Below are 20,537 nucleotides of genomic sequence, written 5' to 3' on the forward strand. Positions count from 1 at the left end.
GTGTGCGTAAAAAAGATTTGTATGTGTAAAAAAGATTTGTGTGTGCGTAAAAAAGATTTGTGTGTGGACTTAGAAAAAAACCCCCTGCAAGTTACAAGTATGGATTTTTGACCCTATTTTTCTTCCCTTCATCTGATTGGTCAATGTCATGTCAATCACAAATGTAACAATCCAATCAGAGAACAGATGGGTTTGGCTGTCGAGGGGCGCTTTTTTTGAACTGCAGGTCTTTGAAGGGAATAAATGCCCTTTTACATGCAAACCCAGCGTTTTCCTTCATCACCACGAAGGAAAACAGTCTGTGGTTGTCCGAGTTTGGTGATTTTTATGTCACAGGTCTACGTGTTTAATACAGGGACTTCCACAGCCTTTTCAACAGCGCTGCGGACCGCGGGGTGGGGGCGGGCAGTGTTTTGGAAATGACAGTCTTCATTACAAAGCTTTCTTCGTTATGAATTAGCATACATGTTTTTATTGAACATTTGAAGAACTAGCAAAAAAAACAAACTCTTGTAGAGGACATAAAGTCAGAGATAGAAAAGACAAGGAGCAGGTGCATCTAGTACAGGTAGAGCAGCTGCAAAAACCCACAGAGCCCAGCAGCCAGCGCAACAAATTCTGGATCCTTTGCTTTTAGTTAGCATTAGCAGCGTATCCTGCATCCGATGTGAAAGGACTTTTATGCTGCGCACTGTGACTCACAGTAATGGTCCTGGGTCAGCCCTGACTTTGTGTTAAACTAATCCTAAAGTAATAATGTTATTTCTAACCACTGATATATCACAACTTTATCCTTTCAACAGCTACTGAAAGTTAGGGGACCTAGCTGCTATCGGATATTTATATAGCGATCCTCCAGCTTCAAACGGTATCACCCTTCAAGGACCTGCAGTTCAAAAAAGCGCCCCTCTGACAGCCTAACCCATCTGTTCTCTGATTGGATTGTTACATGTGTGATTGACATGACATTGACCAATCAGATGAAGGGTAGAAAAATAGGGTCAAAAATCCGTACTTGTAACTTGCAGGGGTTTTTTTTCTAAGTCCACACACAAATCTTTTTTACACATACAAATCTTTTTTACGCACACACAAATCTTTTTTACACATACAAATCTTTTTTACGCACACACAAATTCTTTTTACACATACAAATCTTTTTTACACATACAAATCTTTTTTACGCACACACAAATCTTTTTTACACATACAAATCTTTTTTACAAGTACAAAATATTTATGACCACATTTTGAGCCCATACATCTCTGCTAAACTAACAGCTTAAAGGAATACAGCCGAGTCCATGTATGTAAACATGGAAATGAGGAAAGTTTTAGGATTTAGATCCAGAGCAGGATGATGATCAACGGTGAGCACGCCATCTTTACAAAATGATGTCAGTGAAAATGAAAGGAGGATGTGTCCATGAGGTCTCAGAGGATTGCTTCTAAACCACTTCTGAGGAGAAAACAAGCAAATTTCACAGCATTTCATGGAGGATAGTGGAGAAAAGTCTTCTTTACCGATAAATTAAACTTAGAGATTAGTGTCAGTGTGATAAAGGTGTATGTAGGGAGACTAACAGGAGATACTGCAGTGGATTAAACCCTCAGTAACCAGTGTTGGGCAAGTTACTTTGAAAAAGTAATTAATTATAGTTACTAGTTACTTCTTCAGAAAAAGTAAATGAGTTAATTACTTGAAAAGTAACTCAGTTACTAATTACTTTTAGAATCTTGTAACTATTGCGTTACTTTAAAAAAATGTTTAACCCTCTGGAGTCCAGGGTATAATTGGCCATTTTTAACTACTTTTGAATTGTACCTCTATATTTCACCCTTAAAAACTATTTCCTTTGCCTTGTTTGGTATCATCCTTTTCAGCACAACCTCACGTGTCTGAATTTAAAGTTATGTTTTCATTTTGACATACTGTATTAACACAATTGATCTAAAATCAGACAAAAAACATAAAATCCGAGTAGAAAAAGTTATATTTTTTACTGTAACAACCATAAACATGTTTATTGAATCATATTTTATAACTTTAAATGCAAATATAAATTGTCAATTTTAAAATCATAAGCACACAAAGTTATTTGCAGCCATTTACCTTTTACCCTCTTGTTTCTTTTTTCAGGTGTTCTGCATTAAATAAGTAACACAAATTATTTGTGCCACTCCAAAAGAAATAATTTCTGTCCACTATAAAGGAAACATCACAGCCTGATACCTGCAGGTCTGACAGCAGCAGGTGTATCACTCCTGTTTCTACCTGGAGACAGCAGTCGCCTCATTGTTCTGACAACACAAAACTATCCACAACACTACACGCTAACTACACAAGACAACACATTAACTACACACTCCAAACACGCTAAACATCACAAATCTCTCACATCTCCAAACTTGCTCTCTCTCTTTTTCTGCTCTCTCTCTCTCTCTCTCTCTCTTTTTCTGCTCTCTCTCTCTCTCTCTCTCTCTTTCTCTTTTTCTGCTCTCTCTCTCTCTCTCCATCACTCCTAAAACTTCCCCCTCTTCCTAAACAACCAAATGTCATGTCGCTATATCATTTTTTGATTGGTCGACATGGTGCATTTTTCCACCAACACCAACAGGCTGTTTTTTGTTTTGTTTTTTTATTTTTTGCTCATAAGCAGAGAGGTCTCGCTGCGCTGTCCTTAGACAGTAAACGTGACTAAACTATTGAGGAAAAAACGTCGCGTATATATTATTTATCATGACTTTGGTTTTACGTGGCCTATCAACACAGTTTATAAACTGGTATATATCACCTTGTTGCTTTGTCATCTTGAAGTGGTCATGTGATTGGCTTACCACGACTACTTTATTCATCGTCAGTCAAACAGCAGCACTCATGCGATTGTTTTGCTCCCTGAGCTCCAGGTGTTGTGGGAAAAAGTGATCGTGGGGCAGAAAGTGATTGCGGTAAACTGAAGACGGCTTCAACCATCTGTTTGTTGAAAAGTAGTAACGCCACGGCACTGCATTTTCTTGTTAGTAACGAAAAGGGCGTTGTAACGATAGAAATAGTAATTAGTTAGATTACTCGTTACTGAAAAAAGTAACGCAATTAGTAACGCTGTTACTTGTAACGCTGTTATTCCCATCACTCCCAGTAACACATGTGCCTGACCAAGGAGAAGCTGCACTTCAGAGACATGCTCAATCCTTTGATCTGCATCTTTATGGACAAGTAAAAGATTCCTGACAGGAGAGAAGCCTCCCGGAGCAATGTCCGATGATGGGATAACAGTTATAAAATGGAATCCATTCAGCTCAAGTGATGACGCTTTTAAAGGAAAAATGGGAAGAAAAAATAAAAGTTTTGTATATTTTCCAGTGATTTAACATGCCAATCAAATTCTAAAGCCAGTTATCAGTTGTAATGAAAGAAATACTCATAAAATAAGGAACCTTAATGTACATTTACTGGTATAATAATGAATTGTGTCCTGATAGATTCAACTGGATACAGGGATAGAGGGAGTCTTCTTCACACAAAGGTTAGCCTTGGAGTTCCACAGGGTTCAGTGCTGGGACCACTGCTGTTTACATTAAACATGCTTCCCTTGGGTAATGTTATTTGGGGGGAAAAAGCTGCACGTCTTACGAGTCACAGAGGCCTCTAATTCCTATTTTTCCAATTTTCCTCTACTTTTCTATTTCTAAATTCAGACAAACTGAGATTTTTGTATGTGGCTTTTAAAATCGTACAAACATGGTGTCTGGATGGCATTACCTTGGCCTCCAGTAACACTGTGAGGAATCTTGGAGTCCAGGATATGTCCATCAACACACGCATTAAACAAATATGTAGGACCGCTTTCTTCCATCTGATCAACATTGCTAAAATTAGAAACATCCTGTCTCCGAGTGATGCTGAAAATCTAGTTTTGTATGTTTGTTTCTTCCACACTGAGCTTTTATTTTATTTTTTTGTTCCATCCACCTATTGTGCAAATAATTAAAGAATGCATGTAAGTGTTGGACTTGGAACTTCAGTGTGGTTCTTGAATTTAGAACCTAGATGTGTTAGACTTAATGTGATTACAGTTTGGGAAATGTTACACCCAAGACTGCTTATACCTCACTTTCACTCCCAGCACCAGGCTAATGGGTTGGAAATGGAGTGAAAGTGGGTACAGAGAGGATACAGACTGGAGACAGACACGACAACAACACGATCTCCCATTGACTCCTATATCCAAATTTGCATTATCAGTTAACCAGGAAGCGTGTCTGTGGACTGTGGAGACCATGCAGACTCCACACCAAGGTTATAATAGTTAATTAACATGAAACTAGAAAACTAAAGCTAAACGTGAGAGAATCTTTTTAATTACCTGAAATAAAAGTTAAATGAAATGTAAGAAAACAGTAAAAGTAACAAAAAAATATTTTACACTAAGCTAAAATTTGTCAACATGGCCTGCATGAAGATGCTTTGGTGCACTTGTTTCAAAACTATAAGAGCTCACTTTGCAAAATCAACACTTTATGCTGTTTTTTTCCTCCAGCCATGTCCAGTATATGTTCAAGCCTGTCTTATGTTTTTGCATGCAGCTGCCTGCCCCTGTATGTCATTTTTGCATTGTAGCACCTTCTAATATGTGTCAAATGGACATCTTGGAGTCTGACTAGCACGAGGAGCAACCTTACACAGTATATTATACAATGAACTTCAAGGTTTTTTAGAAGCAGCTAAATTTCCTTAGTGACAAAAGTTCAGTAATTTGTATCTGGATGTTGCACTGAACCCTCCCATCACTCTCTTTTGTCTCCATTCAGGTTTTGATGTCTCCAGCCACAGCAGCGAGGACCAGGAGAGGTGGATCGGAAGGAGGCTGCTGCAGGACACGGACAACAACAGCAGCGAGGAGACAGATTTACAAAAAGGAACAAAGAACTGCACTCCTCCAGGTAAGACAAGATGAAAGAAAGAGGACACCCAAGTGCGCTCCCCCCTCCCTCTCTCCCCACTTTCTTCTTCCCCAGAACAAAGAGAGGGAGACCAAACCATCCTCACCACTCCCTGTCCCTTCTGCCCACCCCCACATTTTGACTTCCTAATGTGGGGTAACCCAAATTGTGAGGTCAGATGATTTCCCACGAGCGCACGCAGCAGCAGGCGGTGACATTCTGGCTGCCTCAGCGGTTTTCACACTCAGCCTTCGTCACATTTTTTTAGGATCCTGCAGATTTCATTCTCACTCCCTGCACCTAGCTTCCCCTCTCTGTCTCACACCGACTCTCTGTCATTCTTTCCCTTCTTTTTCCCCTCACATTTTTTTTTCCTGGCAGATTTTAAAAGGCAGAAAAAAAAACCCTGTTTCCACGGCAACCTTTTTGTCCCGTCATCGTCGAACATGTGAGGATGCTTCGTTTGTGAAGTTTCAAGTCACTTTTGCAAGGCTAGAAATCAGCCACTTGTAATTAGTTTTTCGGCATCACATTAAACTGATTGGAGAAACTAAAGTAGCTGAAAAACTGCAGTTCCTCTAATGGCCACTTGAGGCCGACTCTAACAGTGGGTCAGTCCCCATAGACCCCACATGTTAAAATCCTCCTTTACAGCAGCTTTGAGTTGCCACTTTGTGACAGCTGTATCTCACCTATTTAAGACCACAATGAACCCGTGCGTAGATGTTGTTGACACAGACAGCTGGGGGCCATCTTCTACACTTCAACTCTGCTTTTTGGAGTTACTGAAGAGGGTTTGTGATGTTGGTGCCTTTTAGATATTTATTAACATGACAAGTAAAATGGCTTTTTGTGCAGTGCAGACTGTCCAAGAAGTCTGTGATCCTGTTTTGATGAGTGAAATTCTACTATTTTAATTGTCCATTAGCAGGTATCTGTGTGATTCACATATACGCTCTATGGACAAGTCGACAGCTTTCATGCAAACTATGTGTGACCATGACAACCTGCTAGTGACTAAGGACTAATCACAAGGAGGGTGTTGGTATGACACTGTATACCTCCTTGCAACCAATTTCATGTTAGAGCCTGGCAGCAACCTCCAGCAACTGGTCAGGTGATACACATGTTTCTCTAGTGGCCGGTGGTTTCCAGGGGGTCCCTGACCAGTCTCTAGGACTGTGTAACGGGACCTTAACACTTAATAATAATTTATCCTTTTTTACCATAGAGGGGATAAATATTTCTATATCTAAGCTAAAGAATTAAAGCTAAAAGTTTGAGGCATGGAAACATTGACGAAAGGTGAATGGTGACACAGATGGCAGTAGCTGCTAGCTGTCTGCTAGGTTTTACCTCAGCTACTTGGAGTCACCGAACCAGATCTGTGGACTGTGTTTGTGCTGTTGGTGCCTTTTGAATCATTTTGCAGGAATGTGGCTTCCTGTCGGGTTAGTTATATCAGAAATATGTTCTCTAACGAGGCTAGCAATTAGACTGTTTTTATCCAACAAACTGTCTAATGAAGCGTGCAACACTGCAGCATCCAGCATGCTAAAAATGGGAATTTGACTACAGCCATCTTTCATATACAGTCTGTGGGTGTAATGCATCCTTAGGCAACCTTGTAGTCTCACCATCAGCTTCTCTGTTGCTATTTTTAAAAGTAAATGGACTGAAATGAGACGTTCGGTGCTGCTATAAGTGATGTGGAGAAAGGTGACATTTGTCTCTTACCTTGAGCGGAGACGATTGTCCTCCCTTCAGAGGGTGAGGCGGTCCTTGGTGAGCTCGTTAAGCAAAATGGCCATCATCAATCTCCTTTCTCACCCTCTCAAGGTCGTCACTGTCATCTATAAAGAGAGCCGAGGTCAAGGTTCAACTTATTCCCTTCTCCTGCTGATTATACTGTAGCTGTTCTCCTCTCTCTGCTAAATTTAAAGCTCACGCTCCGGTGGCTTCAGCCCCCAGATTCCTCCTGAGGACAGCAAGGTTTTTGCTAAATAACCTCTATTTTATGAAAGTCTTGCGCCATTCTAGTCATTTCTGCTTGAATCTGGATTAAGGCACATTTGGCGTACTCGTATGAGAACTTGTTGAGTCATCCTACATCTGACCTCTGAGTGGAAATTGTTGGCGTGTTTTTGAAAAGTGCAGGATGTGTAGAAGAAGTAGAGAAAGCAGTACATGTTTGTATTTTATGATGTATTTTATGTAGATCAGTGACATAGTAAGTAGGGATATGAAGGAGACTTATTTAGTACGCTGTCATGGATGAAGCTGTAGTTTGTGTCCAATCGCAGACCTGCTATTATTGTTCACTGTAGTGAATCATAAGGAATCTCCAAAGAGGACACACCATGTTATTAGCGGTGGGGCGTCGTGCTGTACCTGTAATGTATGTGAAAATAGTCCGCTGAAGGATAAGACGTCTGGCGAATGGCCTCAAGAGTTCACGAGGCTAGCAGTTCATGGTTGCATTAGCATGAAAAACCAGAATCTTCGCCAACTATCGGTGGTCAATTCACACTCTAGGAAATGAAAGCAGCACGTTTTGATGAATAGAAGAATGCAGACTGATGTTAGCCACTTCTGGCACTTATAAATCTGTTACATTAGAAAATTGTTCTGCAGCCCAGATGTGGCTGCTACAACACACCTGACATCTGGCCCATGTTGGGTGGACCTGTGGATGAGGTAAGCCAGCCAGACACATGACTCAAAGTAGTCTGTAAAGGCCCATAGATAAGTATAACTAACTATATCTGCAGGCAGTGCTTGGGCCAAAAAGCCCATAGCTATCTTAGTACTAAGGAGGAGGTGATCACAACCACTCAAGATAATGTTTGTGATTCCAAGTGCCTATCAGAAGCAGCTCATATACAGTAAATTACTGCTCACCTAGCATTCTGGTGGTGGTGGGGGGTAAACAGTCCCAGGATTTCAGTGCAGATGTGAGGTCTCTAATTAGTTCTTATACCAAGCACTTTCTTAAAATGCTTGGTACATCCTTCTCATTCCGTTGTTATACTCCACACCTGAGCCAGTCGTAATAGTGACAGAGCCCGGTCCAGGATCTGAACACAGCTTGATCTTAGTAAGGGGATGCGCCACATGAGTTAGGGTTAGTTAGTTAGCTTGAACATGTTGCCATAACTCCACCACCATGTCTCCCTTGACTGATCTCGACAGCCCTACCAAGGAGTTGAAGCAGCACTCCAGATGTTAGCAGGCCTTCCAAACTGGGAAATCTGTCTCATGTTGCTCACCCATTCTTTCTGCTGTTTGTCTTCTGATCCAGGAAGACCGTTTACCTTTCTGCTTTTCCTTCAGAACAAATATAGCACCATTAACGAAGAGACCCTAGCATTGCACTGTGCAGTATTTTGATTTGTACAGTGCTGCACACACCTCTTTTTCTTCACATTTCCTTGGAAAATATTAAATGAGTGCTGCACGCTGTGAACTCTCTTGGGCAGCTCTTGTAATTTCTGTTAGTAGTCTTCAGGAATAGTTCTCCGGGTTTCTTGAAATCTCTTCTTTGAATTCTTTATCTTCTGTCAGGATGATTCAACACAATAATGTTAATGTCCGGGCTCTGGGGAAGTTTTTTTCTGTTAGTGTGTTTGGGATCAATCAGCCAGCTTTCACCACATGTTGGTTCAGAATCGGACTTTTCTGTGTTCACAATTCCTTTAATTTTGAAAAGATCTCCAACATCACTGGCTGACATTCAGCCTCAAACGTGACAGAGCCTCCACCGTGTTTACAGACGCCTGTAGACGGTCACTGTTGTACCTCTCTCCTGACCAAATCTCACTCCACTGATTTTAAGTCTAGTTCTTATGTCATTTGGGATACCTCCGGCTTTTCTCCGTTTCCTTTCCTGAAAAATGACTTCTTGAAAGCCACCCTGTCATTGATGATTGATTTCTGATGAGTCTCTATTGAACAGTAGATGGATCAGTAGCTAGATTTGCTGCTATTTCTCCAGAAGATGGCTTTCAGATATTGTTGATCTGTAGTAGGTAGTTTTTAAACTTGATGCGTCTTCTTTTGTAGGCCACTTGTCCAATTAGACATTTTTTGTGATGTTTATGTGTGGACACAAAACTGATTCAATCCTCTGAAATCCTCTGAAAATGGTCAGGTACAAGGAGTTGAGTGAAAATGAGTGAAAAAGTAGACAATGTCTAAAGTAAAGATCTTCAGAAAGCTGAAAAACTATTGTTCAAGACCAGTTTAAGAAATAAAGAAAGTCTGGCTCCTTGGAATTAAAATATAAAGTTGTGAACGGGGGTGCAAAATACAGTATGTTAGCTCCTCTTTGCAACCTGTTGTTGTTTAACAGAGATTAGTGTGCTGCACCAACATTATCCCAAATTACAACTTAGACATCCATCTCACAAATGGTCAGGAAAATCTGGTTCCTGATAGGTTGGGCTCCACTAAAAACAGCCTGCTGTGGAAAATGGTTTACAGTTTCCAAGAAGTGAATTTAGACCCGTGTCAATGTGATGGAAATGCACTCAGTTCCTTGTCTCTGGGTAAAGTTCCTGTGGTGGAAACTGGGCTCTTCATAACTTGCATAGTCTCACATCAAAAGCAAAAATTTCAGCATTTCTGAGGATGAAAAGCAGCTGGTGTTTCCATCCATGTCATTGTGCAACTTTTAATTTACTATCGGGACTGGTTTTATTAACTTCCACCCAAACGGCTAATCAAGTGATCAGCTGGTTTCGTGTGGGATCGTGTAGCAGCTTGCACATGCATTTGTGCACAGCAGAGTGTGTGTGTGAGTTATTTCCACAGCTTGCCACAGTGTACAGCACAAGGCTGGCTGATGAGGAAGTATCCCAACATGAGCTCTGTGTTCTGGGAGGATGCAGCGCGGCAGAGGCACTGACTGATTGTTGCCTGAAATTAGAGACCTGCTGATCAAGTGCTCGAAAGATGATGGAGAGAGAGCGAGAGAGGCCCTCATTTGCTAATTTCCCCTTCCAGCCACACATGAAACAAGCTATCATACTCGTCATTACTTCTCTCTTCGTGATTTTAATTACGAGGACCCCGCTGCTTCTTTTTATTTCAGGCACTTGTTTATGCCTTCTTTCCATCACCACGCCATTTTTTAGTCAAGGGGAAAAAGAAAGGGAAGCACAGCCAGTGGCTGGTAGTAACGTTTGAGAATAATGTGTCACCTTTGGTAATTATTTCTTTGCCCATTTGATCTTTTTGGCCATGCTCTGAAAATATCAAGGAGAGTTTGCCTAGAAAATGTCTGTAGAGAGGTGGCTGTGTGTTTGCTGTGTAGGTGAGAACGAGCAGTCTTATTCAGAACGAGCCCTCTCTGTGCGGCTCCTGACCTTCCTTTTATCATGAAAAACAAGAGTGTTTCATTTTGGTGACTTTGCTGCCCAGATCCAGCCCTTCCATGCATGAATAATGACAGCCAGTCATTGCTGAGTCACTATTTGATTCAAACTAGTCTCAAACTTGCTTCTTGTTTTGGAGGAAGTATTTAATGGCCATGGACTGCATATAAAAGATGAGTTATTGCTTCCTGGTTTGAAAAGTACCTGAATACTTTCTCATGGCCAGCAGGGATCTATGGGAAACCAGGTTTACTGCTCACTCCAATCTGAGGGCCTCAGGAAACAATTTCCTGATGAGTTTCTGCTAGTCTCCCGTCTTACTGATTAAGATTTTTCGACCTCGTTCTCTTCACATTTGGTTTCCAAACATCACAACAACAAAAAAAGCTTAGCTCAATGCTGTAAGCAGGACCTTACTAACCAATGGCTTATATGGGGTTGTGAAGGTGGCAGTAGGGCTGGGTATCGTCACTGATTTCTAGAATCGATTCAATTCCGATTCACAAGGTCCCGAATCGATTCGATCCACGATTCGATTTAATTCGATTTGATTCGATTCGATTCTGGGAAATTTTGACAGTCAGAAATATTATAATTCAGATCAGTACATTTACATATTTTTCTATCTATTAAAAGGAAGCTGACACACGCAAGACTTTATCAAAGGTGTGAGCATCACAGCAGATGCCTTTGTGTCAAAGTAGCTGAAGATAAAACACAGAAAAACATGAAGGTGATTTTCCTGTTCTGGGATTTTATAAAAATATTCTGCAGTACATCAAAAACGAAAGAAAACCATTAATCAACATATGAACATCACCTCTGAAGTTACAGCGGTTTTATTAGAGACACGGCTAAGCATTTTGCATTTTGCTTAATTTTAAAAAGTTTAAATTTGTTCAATATTGAACGGCAGAAATTAGGTTTACTTTTCGGAAGTAAGTAAAAGGGAAAAAAAAACGTCGGCCGACAGCGCTGTAAACAACGGTAGACTTGTGTGTAACAAGCAAGCGAATAATGCAGAAAAGAGAGAGAGAGAGAGAGAGAGAGAGAGCTGTGCATGAAGTGTGATTTTTATCCTGAAAAGTCAGCAAAAGTCAGAGGGAATTCATGACGATGTTTATGTGAAGCGTGGTTTGGATCTTCTTTTGCTGCTGGTTCGGTCAATATTGTTTGGAGAGAGATAAAACTAACAGCCATATGATCAGCGCAAAAAGGGCGTAAACACACAGCGCGGACCCGCGGATCAGAATCAGCGAGCTGTCGGCTTTCAGCCCCGACCGTCAGCTGAGAAAAGCGACATCTAACTGATCCTGATCCGTCGGCGCTGTGTGTTTACGTCTTTGTGCAGAAGCCGTGCACCTGCTCTCATTTACTGTCTTAGCTGTTTGGTGGTTGTTGAAATTTTGTGATCTTTCACCTGAGATTCTGGCATTTCGGGCAAAATAAATTAATATTAAAAAATCGATTCAGGATTTTAATGAATCGATTTTACGTTATCCAAGCTAGAATCGATTTTAATCGATAAATCGATTATAAAAACCCACCCCTAGGTGGCAGTCAAAGCTGATGTCCAAACATCCCTCAGCCACTTTTTCCAGCTCTTCTAGGGCAACACAAAGACATTCCCAAACCAGCCGAGAAACATAATCTCTCCAGTGTGTCCTGGCATAGCGCTGAGAGGAGGACCTGCCCGAAACACCTCATCTAAGAGGCGTTCATCCAGAAGACGTTTTGTTCAGATATCCAAACACCTCAATTGCCTCCTTTTGATGTTGATGAATATGGGTTCTACTCAGAGTCCTCCCAAATAACCAAAGCGTATTTCTTCTGCTTGTATCTCCACTCTATTTCTTTGGTAACAGCTCAAGAGCTTAGTTAAGGTTAGGAATGTGGACTGACCAGATTGACACCTTTTTCAAAACCTCAACATCTCAAGGATACTTGCGGGTGAGTGGGAGTTCAACTAGTCAACTAGTGTTTTGGGGTTACTGGAAATACTTTCTCACTTCACTTTTTTAACAGCTCATCCATCCGGATTTAAGTATTAAGTTTGGGGTGTGGCTCCTCTGATTAAATATGGCTCGACATAGGCAGCTGTAGCCTCTACCATGGATAAGACCAGGCAGGATTGAAGGAGGTCTCCACTTAGAGACCATCGAGTACAAAGTGGCTGCATTTTACTTTGATGCCCCTACACCTATAGAGGAAAAGAAGAAAAGTCCACCTTAGAAGAAGTAAATGGGCAACGATTATCCGCAGTAAATCTGAAAAGATGTACGTTTTAAGCTCACGGCCACGAACCCGCACGCTCACATGCACTTCATCATGCAAAAACATCCCCACAGCTTTTCCTTCAGTTTGCAGCACATTGGCAAACAGATTGCTTAATGTAACCCCCCTGAGCATCTCTGTGTACAGTAGCATTGGCTGTGTGATTAGACAGAGCGTCTGGGTACCCCGTACACGTGACTGCTCTCTCCAGGGGTCTTTCCCCGGTGGCTGTTATTAAAGTTCCTCTCCACTCAGCTCAGCTCAGCTTCAACGCAATGCTCCATTTTAGGAAAGGAGGTTGCTATGACTTAATCAGGGCTTCCCTGTGAGAAATGTGCTGTGTGTGTGTAGATGAACTGTTAAGAATAGTATTGATTAATGCGAGGGTGCTGGCCCTGGATTCAGCAGCGAGGAGGAGAGGGTGTGCTGTTTTGCTTAGCGTGTATGTTCACAGATGTGCACATACATACACAGGGGGCTGGAGGATGCCCTCACTTCACGTGGGCATCCTGCAGCTTCCTCCCCACGTGCCAGAGGTAACTGAGTAAGCATCACCACAACACAGCTGATGAATTAATCAAGGCAGAATCCAGTGATTTCTCCTTTAATGTCTAACAAAAGCCCTCCAATCAAAAGCAAAACTGACCCAAAGAGGAGTGATTTCCTCAGAGAAATCCATTGTTAAAATTACATTAATAACTGTGAGTGGGTTGCATATTAACAGTTGCAGATGGAGGCAAAGTTCTTTCATAACTGCCTAATGTGCAGATTGGGAAAGTCATCTTGTCTTGTTATTGCAGGAGCTCCGTGCTCGGGGGAATAAGACCAATCCATCACAGCAATTAGCTGAGCAGAAACTACCCTCCACATCAGCTCCTCCTGGTTCTCCCTCACTCTGCGTCTCCTGCACCTACAAAACTCATCCAACGTTACATTTCATGCTGTTTTCCTCTCACTTTGATTGTGTTCATCCGCTCGCCACGTGTGGAGGAAATCTTACTCCTGCTGAATTATAGAGCTCAGGTTGTCTGCCAGCAGCGAAAGCGACTTGACACACCTTTAAAGATTCATCCTGCTGGTTGTGACTGCGACTGAGCAATGTTGAGGCTGTTTCCTGAGCCACGAACATCCCTCTTTACTGTCGTGCTCCCAAAGCTCCCACGTAAAGTTTTGCTCTGAACAGCACACTGGGTGTACAAATAAACTTCTTACCGAGCTGTTGGTTCTTTGATATGCTTCAGTTGTTAAAGTTTGGGTATTTTGGATAAAAGCTAACAGAAAATAAGAAAAAGTCCTGGACTTGAATCCTGATGTTGTAGTTAAAAGTGTTGCTGTTTTACATCCATAGGACGCCAGGAGATTTTTAAGGGTTTTTGGTGCTCTGGGGTAGATCCTGAAGTCACTGCGCATATTACAGATCTCATCTGGCCTATAAAAACCTTGGGATCCATCAAATATACCTGGAAATAGCAGCTGGAGGAAAGGATGTCAGGAATACCATGTTTAGCTGCTGTCGCTGTGGGACTATTGGGATGGATGGATGGAATTCCCTAATAAAGAAAGTACTTCTCCCTCATTTTAAATTGGTGTGACACTAACAAAGACTCGTGGTTTGCAGTAAATTTAAAAACTGACTTCTGTGGAGACAGTTTTGAAGCCAGGCGGCGTGTATGTGCCACACAGCAGCACCTAAAAGATTAAAAGAACAGAGAGTGTTTGATAAGGTGTTTGATTTGCTTTATGGGGATGAATATTTCAATCTGTCAGATTGCCTTTTCTGAGGATGAGCTCTTCACACAGAGATGCCAAGCGACCAGGAGGCTTTGATGATGACTGACAGATCCACGGCTCCCGAATGGTAGAGCTGGCAGTTTCAGCTCTACCAAGGGAAGCATTTGTAAACAGCTAAACTGAATTATTGTCCTACTGAAAGAAAGAGAAGTGATTACACGTAAACATAAATAACAGATGGATGTACAGCTGATTATAAAGTCCTGTCTGTTCATAGCTTTGAAACATCAGCCAGTGAAAACTGTATCTGGTTCCTTACATGTAAAATGCTGGAGATTAACTGCTGATTGAAAGGACGTGTGTGTGTGTGTGTCATATCTCCATGTGGCCCAAAAATTGGAAGTTTATTATACTTATGGGGACCAAAATCCTGGTCCCCATAAGTTTGAAGACATTTTTGAGACTCAAAATGTGGCTTTAGTGACGGGGTTACACGTGGTTATGGTTAGGCTTAGAGTAGGGGTTAGGGTTAGGCATTCATTTTTGATGGTTAGGTTTAGGGAAAAAACAGGACATCAGAATATATCGTCAGAAATAAATACATCATTAAAATCATAAGTGTCGACATCATCAGATAAAAGGCTGATGTGCTGCCTCGGACCTTCGTATGGTTACTTGAAAAAGCCTGAACAAGAGTTTAAACAAAGTAAAGTTGTAAAACAGTTCTACCTAAGTCATAGTACAAATGTACTTTTACTATACTATGTACTATATAGTATTATCTACTATACTGTGATCCAAAACCCCCAAATCGCATATACTTAATATACAACTATACATGCATCTAAAGCATAAATAATTCTGATGCACAATCATATAAATATACTGTTTGTTCAATTGGTTAAAATGAATTTATATAAATGACTGTTGCAGCTCAAGATGATCGTAATCAAGGAGATGCTGCTAACTATAAATAATAATACAGTGTGTTATATTTTTGGATTGATATTTTTAAAATCTACAAAGTAACAAGGAAAGTAGTAAAAAGCAGAATAACATAGAGCAGTAAATGTAGTGAGTTTAAAAGGTCCTATCGCTGCTCTTTCAGGCTTTTGTGACCAAGCCTGAAGTCATTGTGGACCAAGATGAAATATTTTTAACTTGCACAGATGCAGATTGACATCATGTGGCACCAATTCAGTGAAAAAAAGTCTTTGCATAGACTTTGAATGTAAATGTGTTGCACAGAAACTTCACGTCACATTTGTGGTGAATGCACACCAAAGACCCTGCCTTTATTTAGTCTTTCTGGGACTGAAACACAATGAATGAATGATATTTAATGTAAAGGCAGGACTGTAAGGAGCTTGGAAAGAGAACCGACTCTACTTCTTTGAGTTTCTTAAAGACTTTTCATCAGAGAAGCTTCTTCAGTTCTAAAACCAAATGCTGGAGAGTCCCAGGTGTTTAAACCTTAGTGGGAGTTGTCCCTTCACACCAACGACTGTATCTCATCACGTCAGCCAAGGTGTGAAAACCTCAGCAGAGGTTTTGGGTGAAACCTTGCCTCAACCTATAAGGTGATGTATTGTGTCGTAAGCTCCGCCCTCTGTTCAAGGATGGTTGTTCACAGCGGACATAGATGGCCTCTTTCAGTCCTCTTTCAAGCCATCTGTATTATCCATCCAAAATGTGAACATTGGCATCCTGGAAAGAGTGACCTTTATCCTTCAGATGCAGATGCAAAGGTCGCTCTCTTGAGAATGCCAATGTTCAGATTTTAGACGGAGAAGACAGACGGTTTGAAAGAGGACAGAAAGAGGGTGATTTTCAAACTGAGCATCAGAATGGGAAAGAAAGGTGATTTAACTGGATTGCTGTGGTTGTTGGTGCCAGACAAGCTGGTCAGTATTTCATAAACTGCTGATCTGGGGTTTTCTTGCAGAACCATCTCTATGATTTTCAGATAATCGTCCAAAGAAGAGAAAGTATCCTTTTTTTTTTTCTTTTTTTTTTTGAAGAGAAGAGAAGAGAAAGTGTCCAGTAGAATGGCCAAACCGATTCAAGCTGACATGAAAAGCAAAAGTAACACAATTCACACAGCACAAGACTGGAAAAAGGTTGCCTAAATAACAGTAAAGAGAATAAAGGAGCTATTGAAGCACGTTTCTAAATACTTAGAGAATTTGATGGCTTCCGTGCAGAAGCTTCTGGGTGGCTTCACTCAGTTAGAAACCCTCCAAAGCAAAGCTGACTAATTTGACCACAGCACATCTAATGCTTTCACTGTGTTTTTTTTAACTACTTGTGAAACTCTACCTGTTTTTATCGAAACCCGGAGCTCGTTTAAAAAACCACAAAGTCCACACAGAAGCGTCCTGGCAGGGTTCAGACCCTTGACCTGTTTCCTTTGAGACAACTGTGCCAACCACTGATCCACCGTGCTGCCTGTTGTGTTATTAAGGCAGAAATGTGCTATAAATTGAAGTAAAGGAGGTAAAACACCACGAGATGCCACATGTAAACTGACTTAAACGTCAATGAGATCAGGACTGCAGAGAGGTTCTGCCTGTCGAAGTGTCCAGCAGTTTACTGAAAACTGTCAAAAGCGATTTCCTTCACGCTTCCTCACAGGCGTGCAAGATGCATTTTGGTGTGAAGCAGTGAACTTGATCTGAGCTTTTGTTTGTTTACAACAAAAATTCCTCAGGGTACCTTTAATATTAGATAACATCTGCCTCCGATGGGAAATGAAGTGACACACATCTGTAATGCAAGACAGTCAATAAAGCAGAGTAATAAAAGAACCCCCAACCAACAGAATATTTACTGTACACTCAGCTGATTGTGCGGTTATGTTAATATACTGTCGAGAAAACCCGGGTGAGTCAGATTGTAATTAAAAATGAATAAAAAGTGTTAAAAAGATTCAAGAAGTGAAGGAAAAGTGCAGATGGTGTAAATGTGAAAGTTATTGGTCTCTAACTTTGGATGCAGTACTGTGTCGCCACAGATGTGAAAAGATTTTCTATTCAAAGCTAAGCTGCCCTCCTGCTGAGGTAATGGGAATGTGGGTACAATCTCCTCCTCCAGTCACTCATAAGAAAAATGTCAGCACAGAACTAAAACTCTTCAGATGTTGTTCTCGTGGTGCCTGCAGGTTTATCGAGAGAGGACGAGGGTTGTGGTGAAGCTGCAAACACGTGTCCCCTCTCCAGTGACTGATCACAGGAGTCAACCTGAATCTCAGAGTCTGTTGCCTTTCGTATGTACGTGTTGTCAGTTACTGTATGAGTGGAGTTTGAATCGCTGCTCTCATTCATCTGATCTAAATGCAGCAGTTTTGCCATTTTTGTTCCACAGAGATGAGTCACGAGGAGGTAAGCTCCAAACAGACTGAACCTAACCAGCTCGCTGGGCCGCCTGTGTTTCCATGGTGATATACACTGTTTAACAGTGAGTCACCGTCAGTATGCCCAAACTTTGCACCGTGTTTGCACGGATTGATCTCGTTGACGTGACATGAAGGGATGACGCTGGAATTGGCTATTTTAGAAACCGCAGGAACCAAAAACTTTCAGCTGGTGCCACCTCAGTGAAGAGATCTTCTGTGCCAGAGCTGATAATTGGCGCCTTCACAGAAACCGCCTTTGAGATTACACCATCATCTTGTGATTTCTTGTTTCATTTTTTTTTTGCATCAGCTTTATACAATACATACTGATAAAAAGTTTCAAGAGCACATCCATGAAATCACAAGCCTTTGTGGATTTCAATATGCCCACAGACAGTTTAAATGGTGGGCGGAGCCACTGTGACATCACCCATTGGTTTGTGAAATGCTGTTTCAAAACCGAGGAGGAGCAAAATCAGCTGATCTCAATGCCAGCCTACATCAGCTGATGGCTCAGGTGATATGCTTTACCCTGCCTGCAGCTGCTGCACATCTGCAAACCACTTTGCAACCCTACACCCCCTCAGCTGTTCCTATTCATGCTGCTTCAGACTCAGTCAGAAATGTTCTCGCTGCTGGGACGAGCAGGTCCCAGAGCAGACCCACAAAGCCAAATATAAATTACTGCAGCCAATATTCTTTTGATTATAGTGGTCCTGACTGACTTGCAGCTTCATTTCAGCTGTGCTGGCATCGTTTCTAACCGTAATAACAGCTTTGTACTCGCCAAGTTAATCACTGAGATCTGAGAGGACAGTAACAACAAACAAACAAACACGAGCTGCTGGGTTTACTTCAAGAAATCATTTATTTCAGTCCAGTGCAGACTTTTTATCGTAAGGGATGATGGTACAGTGGTGATTTTTGCAGCAGATTAAAACTAAAAAGGTGATTTGTTTCCCAGCTTGTAAAACCTCTGATGTTTTTTTTAACTCTCGTCACTTCATGATGGGCTCTGATGAATTATTGCAAAGGGAACTTGTTTTTGTGTTTGATCCATCAGTTACCTGCTGAACTAAATCAGAGAGAGCCTGACGCAGCTTATCTTATTAATGCAGCAGAACCTCACTCGTGAGTGTGCGTTGTCTAGCTGAGTGATGCTGCATCACTGTTTGTTGAGCCTGATTTTTACTAATGCTCATATTATATTTCAGGATGTATTCCTTAATTGTAACAGCAGGTTTAAGGTGAGGATATTATCCCATCCTCAAGAAATACATCAACTTAAAACATAGCTGTAGCAGAATAGATATAGAGGCATTTGTTATTAATACAAAGATTTGTCATGCTCAGACCATGCATGCCTGTAATATAAGTGTGTGTCTGTGTTTGTGTGTGTAGATGTTTGTGGAGACACTGTGTTCATGCTATAAACAACGCAGCAAGGGACAAAAAGCAGGAGCCCTTAAATGTCACACATTACTCAGCACAATAGCCACGCTCACGACATGCGATGTGTCAGCCCACATCATCGTCGCCCACTGAGCATGTGCAGAACAGGCCCCAAGCTCTCCACGTGCGCTCGGTGTACACGCGGGATGTACGGGAGGATGAGCCCTTACGTGTCCCCATGGGTGGGAATGAAACTTTAATCGTTTGTTTCTTTATTTCGTTGTTTCGTGCTGCGATGCCTCTGCCTGTTGTCCTCATGAGTGCGAGATTCCATTAGAGCAGGTGACAGCGACCGTCACTCCTCTTCGTCCTGTGTCATCATTACACTCTTCCCAACCTCAGTCAACTTAAACTCCCAGAATGCCTTGCTCCAAGTCATATGGTGCAGCAGCTAAAGTTAGGCAGCTATTTTAAGGATCTGTTTTGCATTTAAAAATGTTTTCTCGTTCTCACCCTTCCAGTTTTTTCTGTCACAACAGAGATGCAACGGTTAAAGGCACATTTCAGTGTTTTAGTGAGATCGAGCACACTGCTCTCTTACAGAGAGCTTCACAACCCTGAGCTGTTTGCATTTGAAAGAGATGACTGTGTTTACGCTACAGCTGAGCGGCTGTGCATTTCACAGTAAATATTAGCCCTTTTTTTTGTTTTTTTGTCAGACGATTGAGCCACGCATCAGTGATCTTATTCCCTTCAACTGAAAACAAATATGTGTTCACGCCAGCTGTGACATGGTTAGTTTTTTCCCCTCTTTTATTTAGAGATTTCTCCAAAGAATAGCTGAAAGACAAAGCTGATCAGATGGCATGTGTAGCAGTCTGTCTCCGCTCGCGGCGTGCTCCGTGTGGAGTATCTCGTGCAGGAGGCGGCACACAGGATGGCCACTCTCGCCAGCTGTGAATACACTGGACTGTTACCCTGAGCTATTCTCACATCAGCTCAATATCACATCACACAGATGATCTTTTTACGATTCTTGCAGTTTGAAGGGATGTTATACTGTCATTACTGTTATTATTTTACAACTTTTATTCTTCTGGCTGTTTGTAAAATATGAAATGTTTTAATGCCATTATAATAAAGATAGAAAATCACACAACTAAAGGATAAATTATCTGCTCTTAGGCTCTCCTAACAAATGCACTTTAAAAAATAACTCCAGTAGGACTTGACCTTTAAACTTTGTAGCACAAACGCTTCTTCCTTCATACATTTGTTTAACTGCTTATCTAATTCAGCCATAAAAGGCTAGCATGTATCCCAGCTGTCATAGCGTGAGAGGCTGGGTGCATCTGGGCAGGTCGACCACAGGGCTGACACAGTGAGAAAAGAAAAACGTTCTCACCTACAGCCAATCAACCCAGAGA

At 41.5% G+C, this 20,537-nt stretch overlaps 1 protein-coding gene across 2 annotated transcripts in view; it reads left to right on the forward strand.

Moving 5' to 3' along the window:
- LOC308395430 (sodium/potassium/calcium exchanger 3-like) overlaps positions 1 to 20,537 on the forward strand; it is a 67,583-nt gene that overhangs the window by 3,168 nt on the left and 43,878 nt on the right. For both annotated transcript variants that reach the window (XM_080880289.1, XM_080880290.1), the window contains one exon: positions 4,813 to 4,944. In XM_080880289.1, coding sequence (XP_080736415.1) covers positions 4,813 to 4,944 — 132 coding nt within the window. The remainder of the gene's footprint in view (positions 1 to 4,812; positions 4,945 to 20,537) is intronic.

The sequence above is a fragment of the Rhamphochromis sp. 'chilingali' genome (assembly GCF_963969265.1).
Source record: "Rhamphochromis sp. 'chilingali' genome assembly, chromosome: 4".
NCBI lineage: Eukaryota > Metazoa > Chordata > Actinopteri > Cichliformes > Cichlidae > Rhamphochromis > Rhamphochromis sp. 'chilingali'.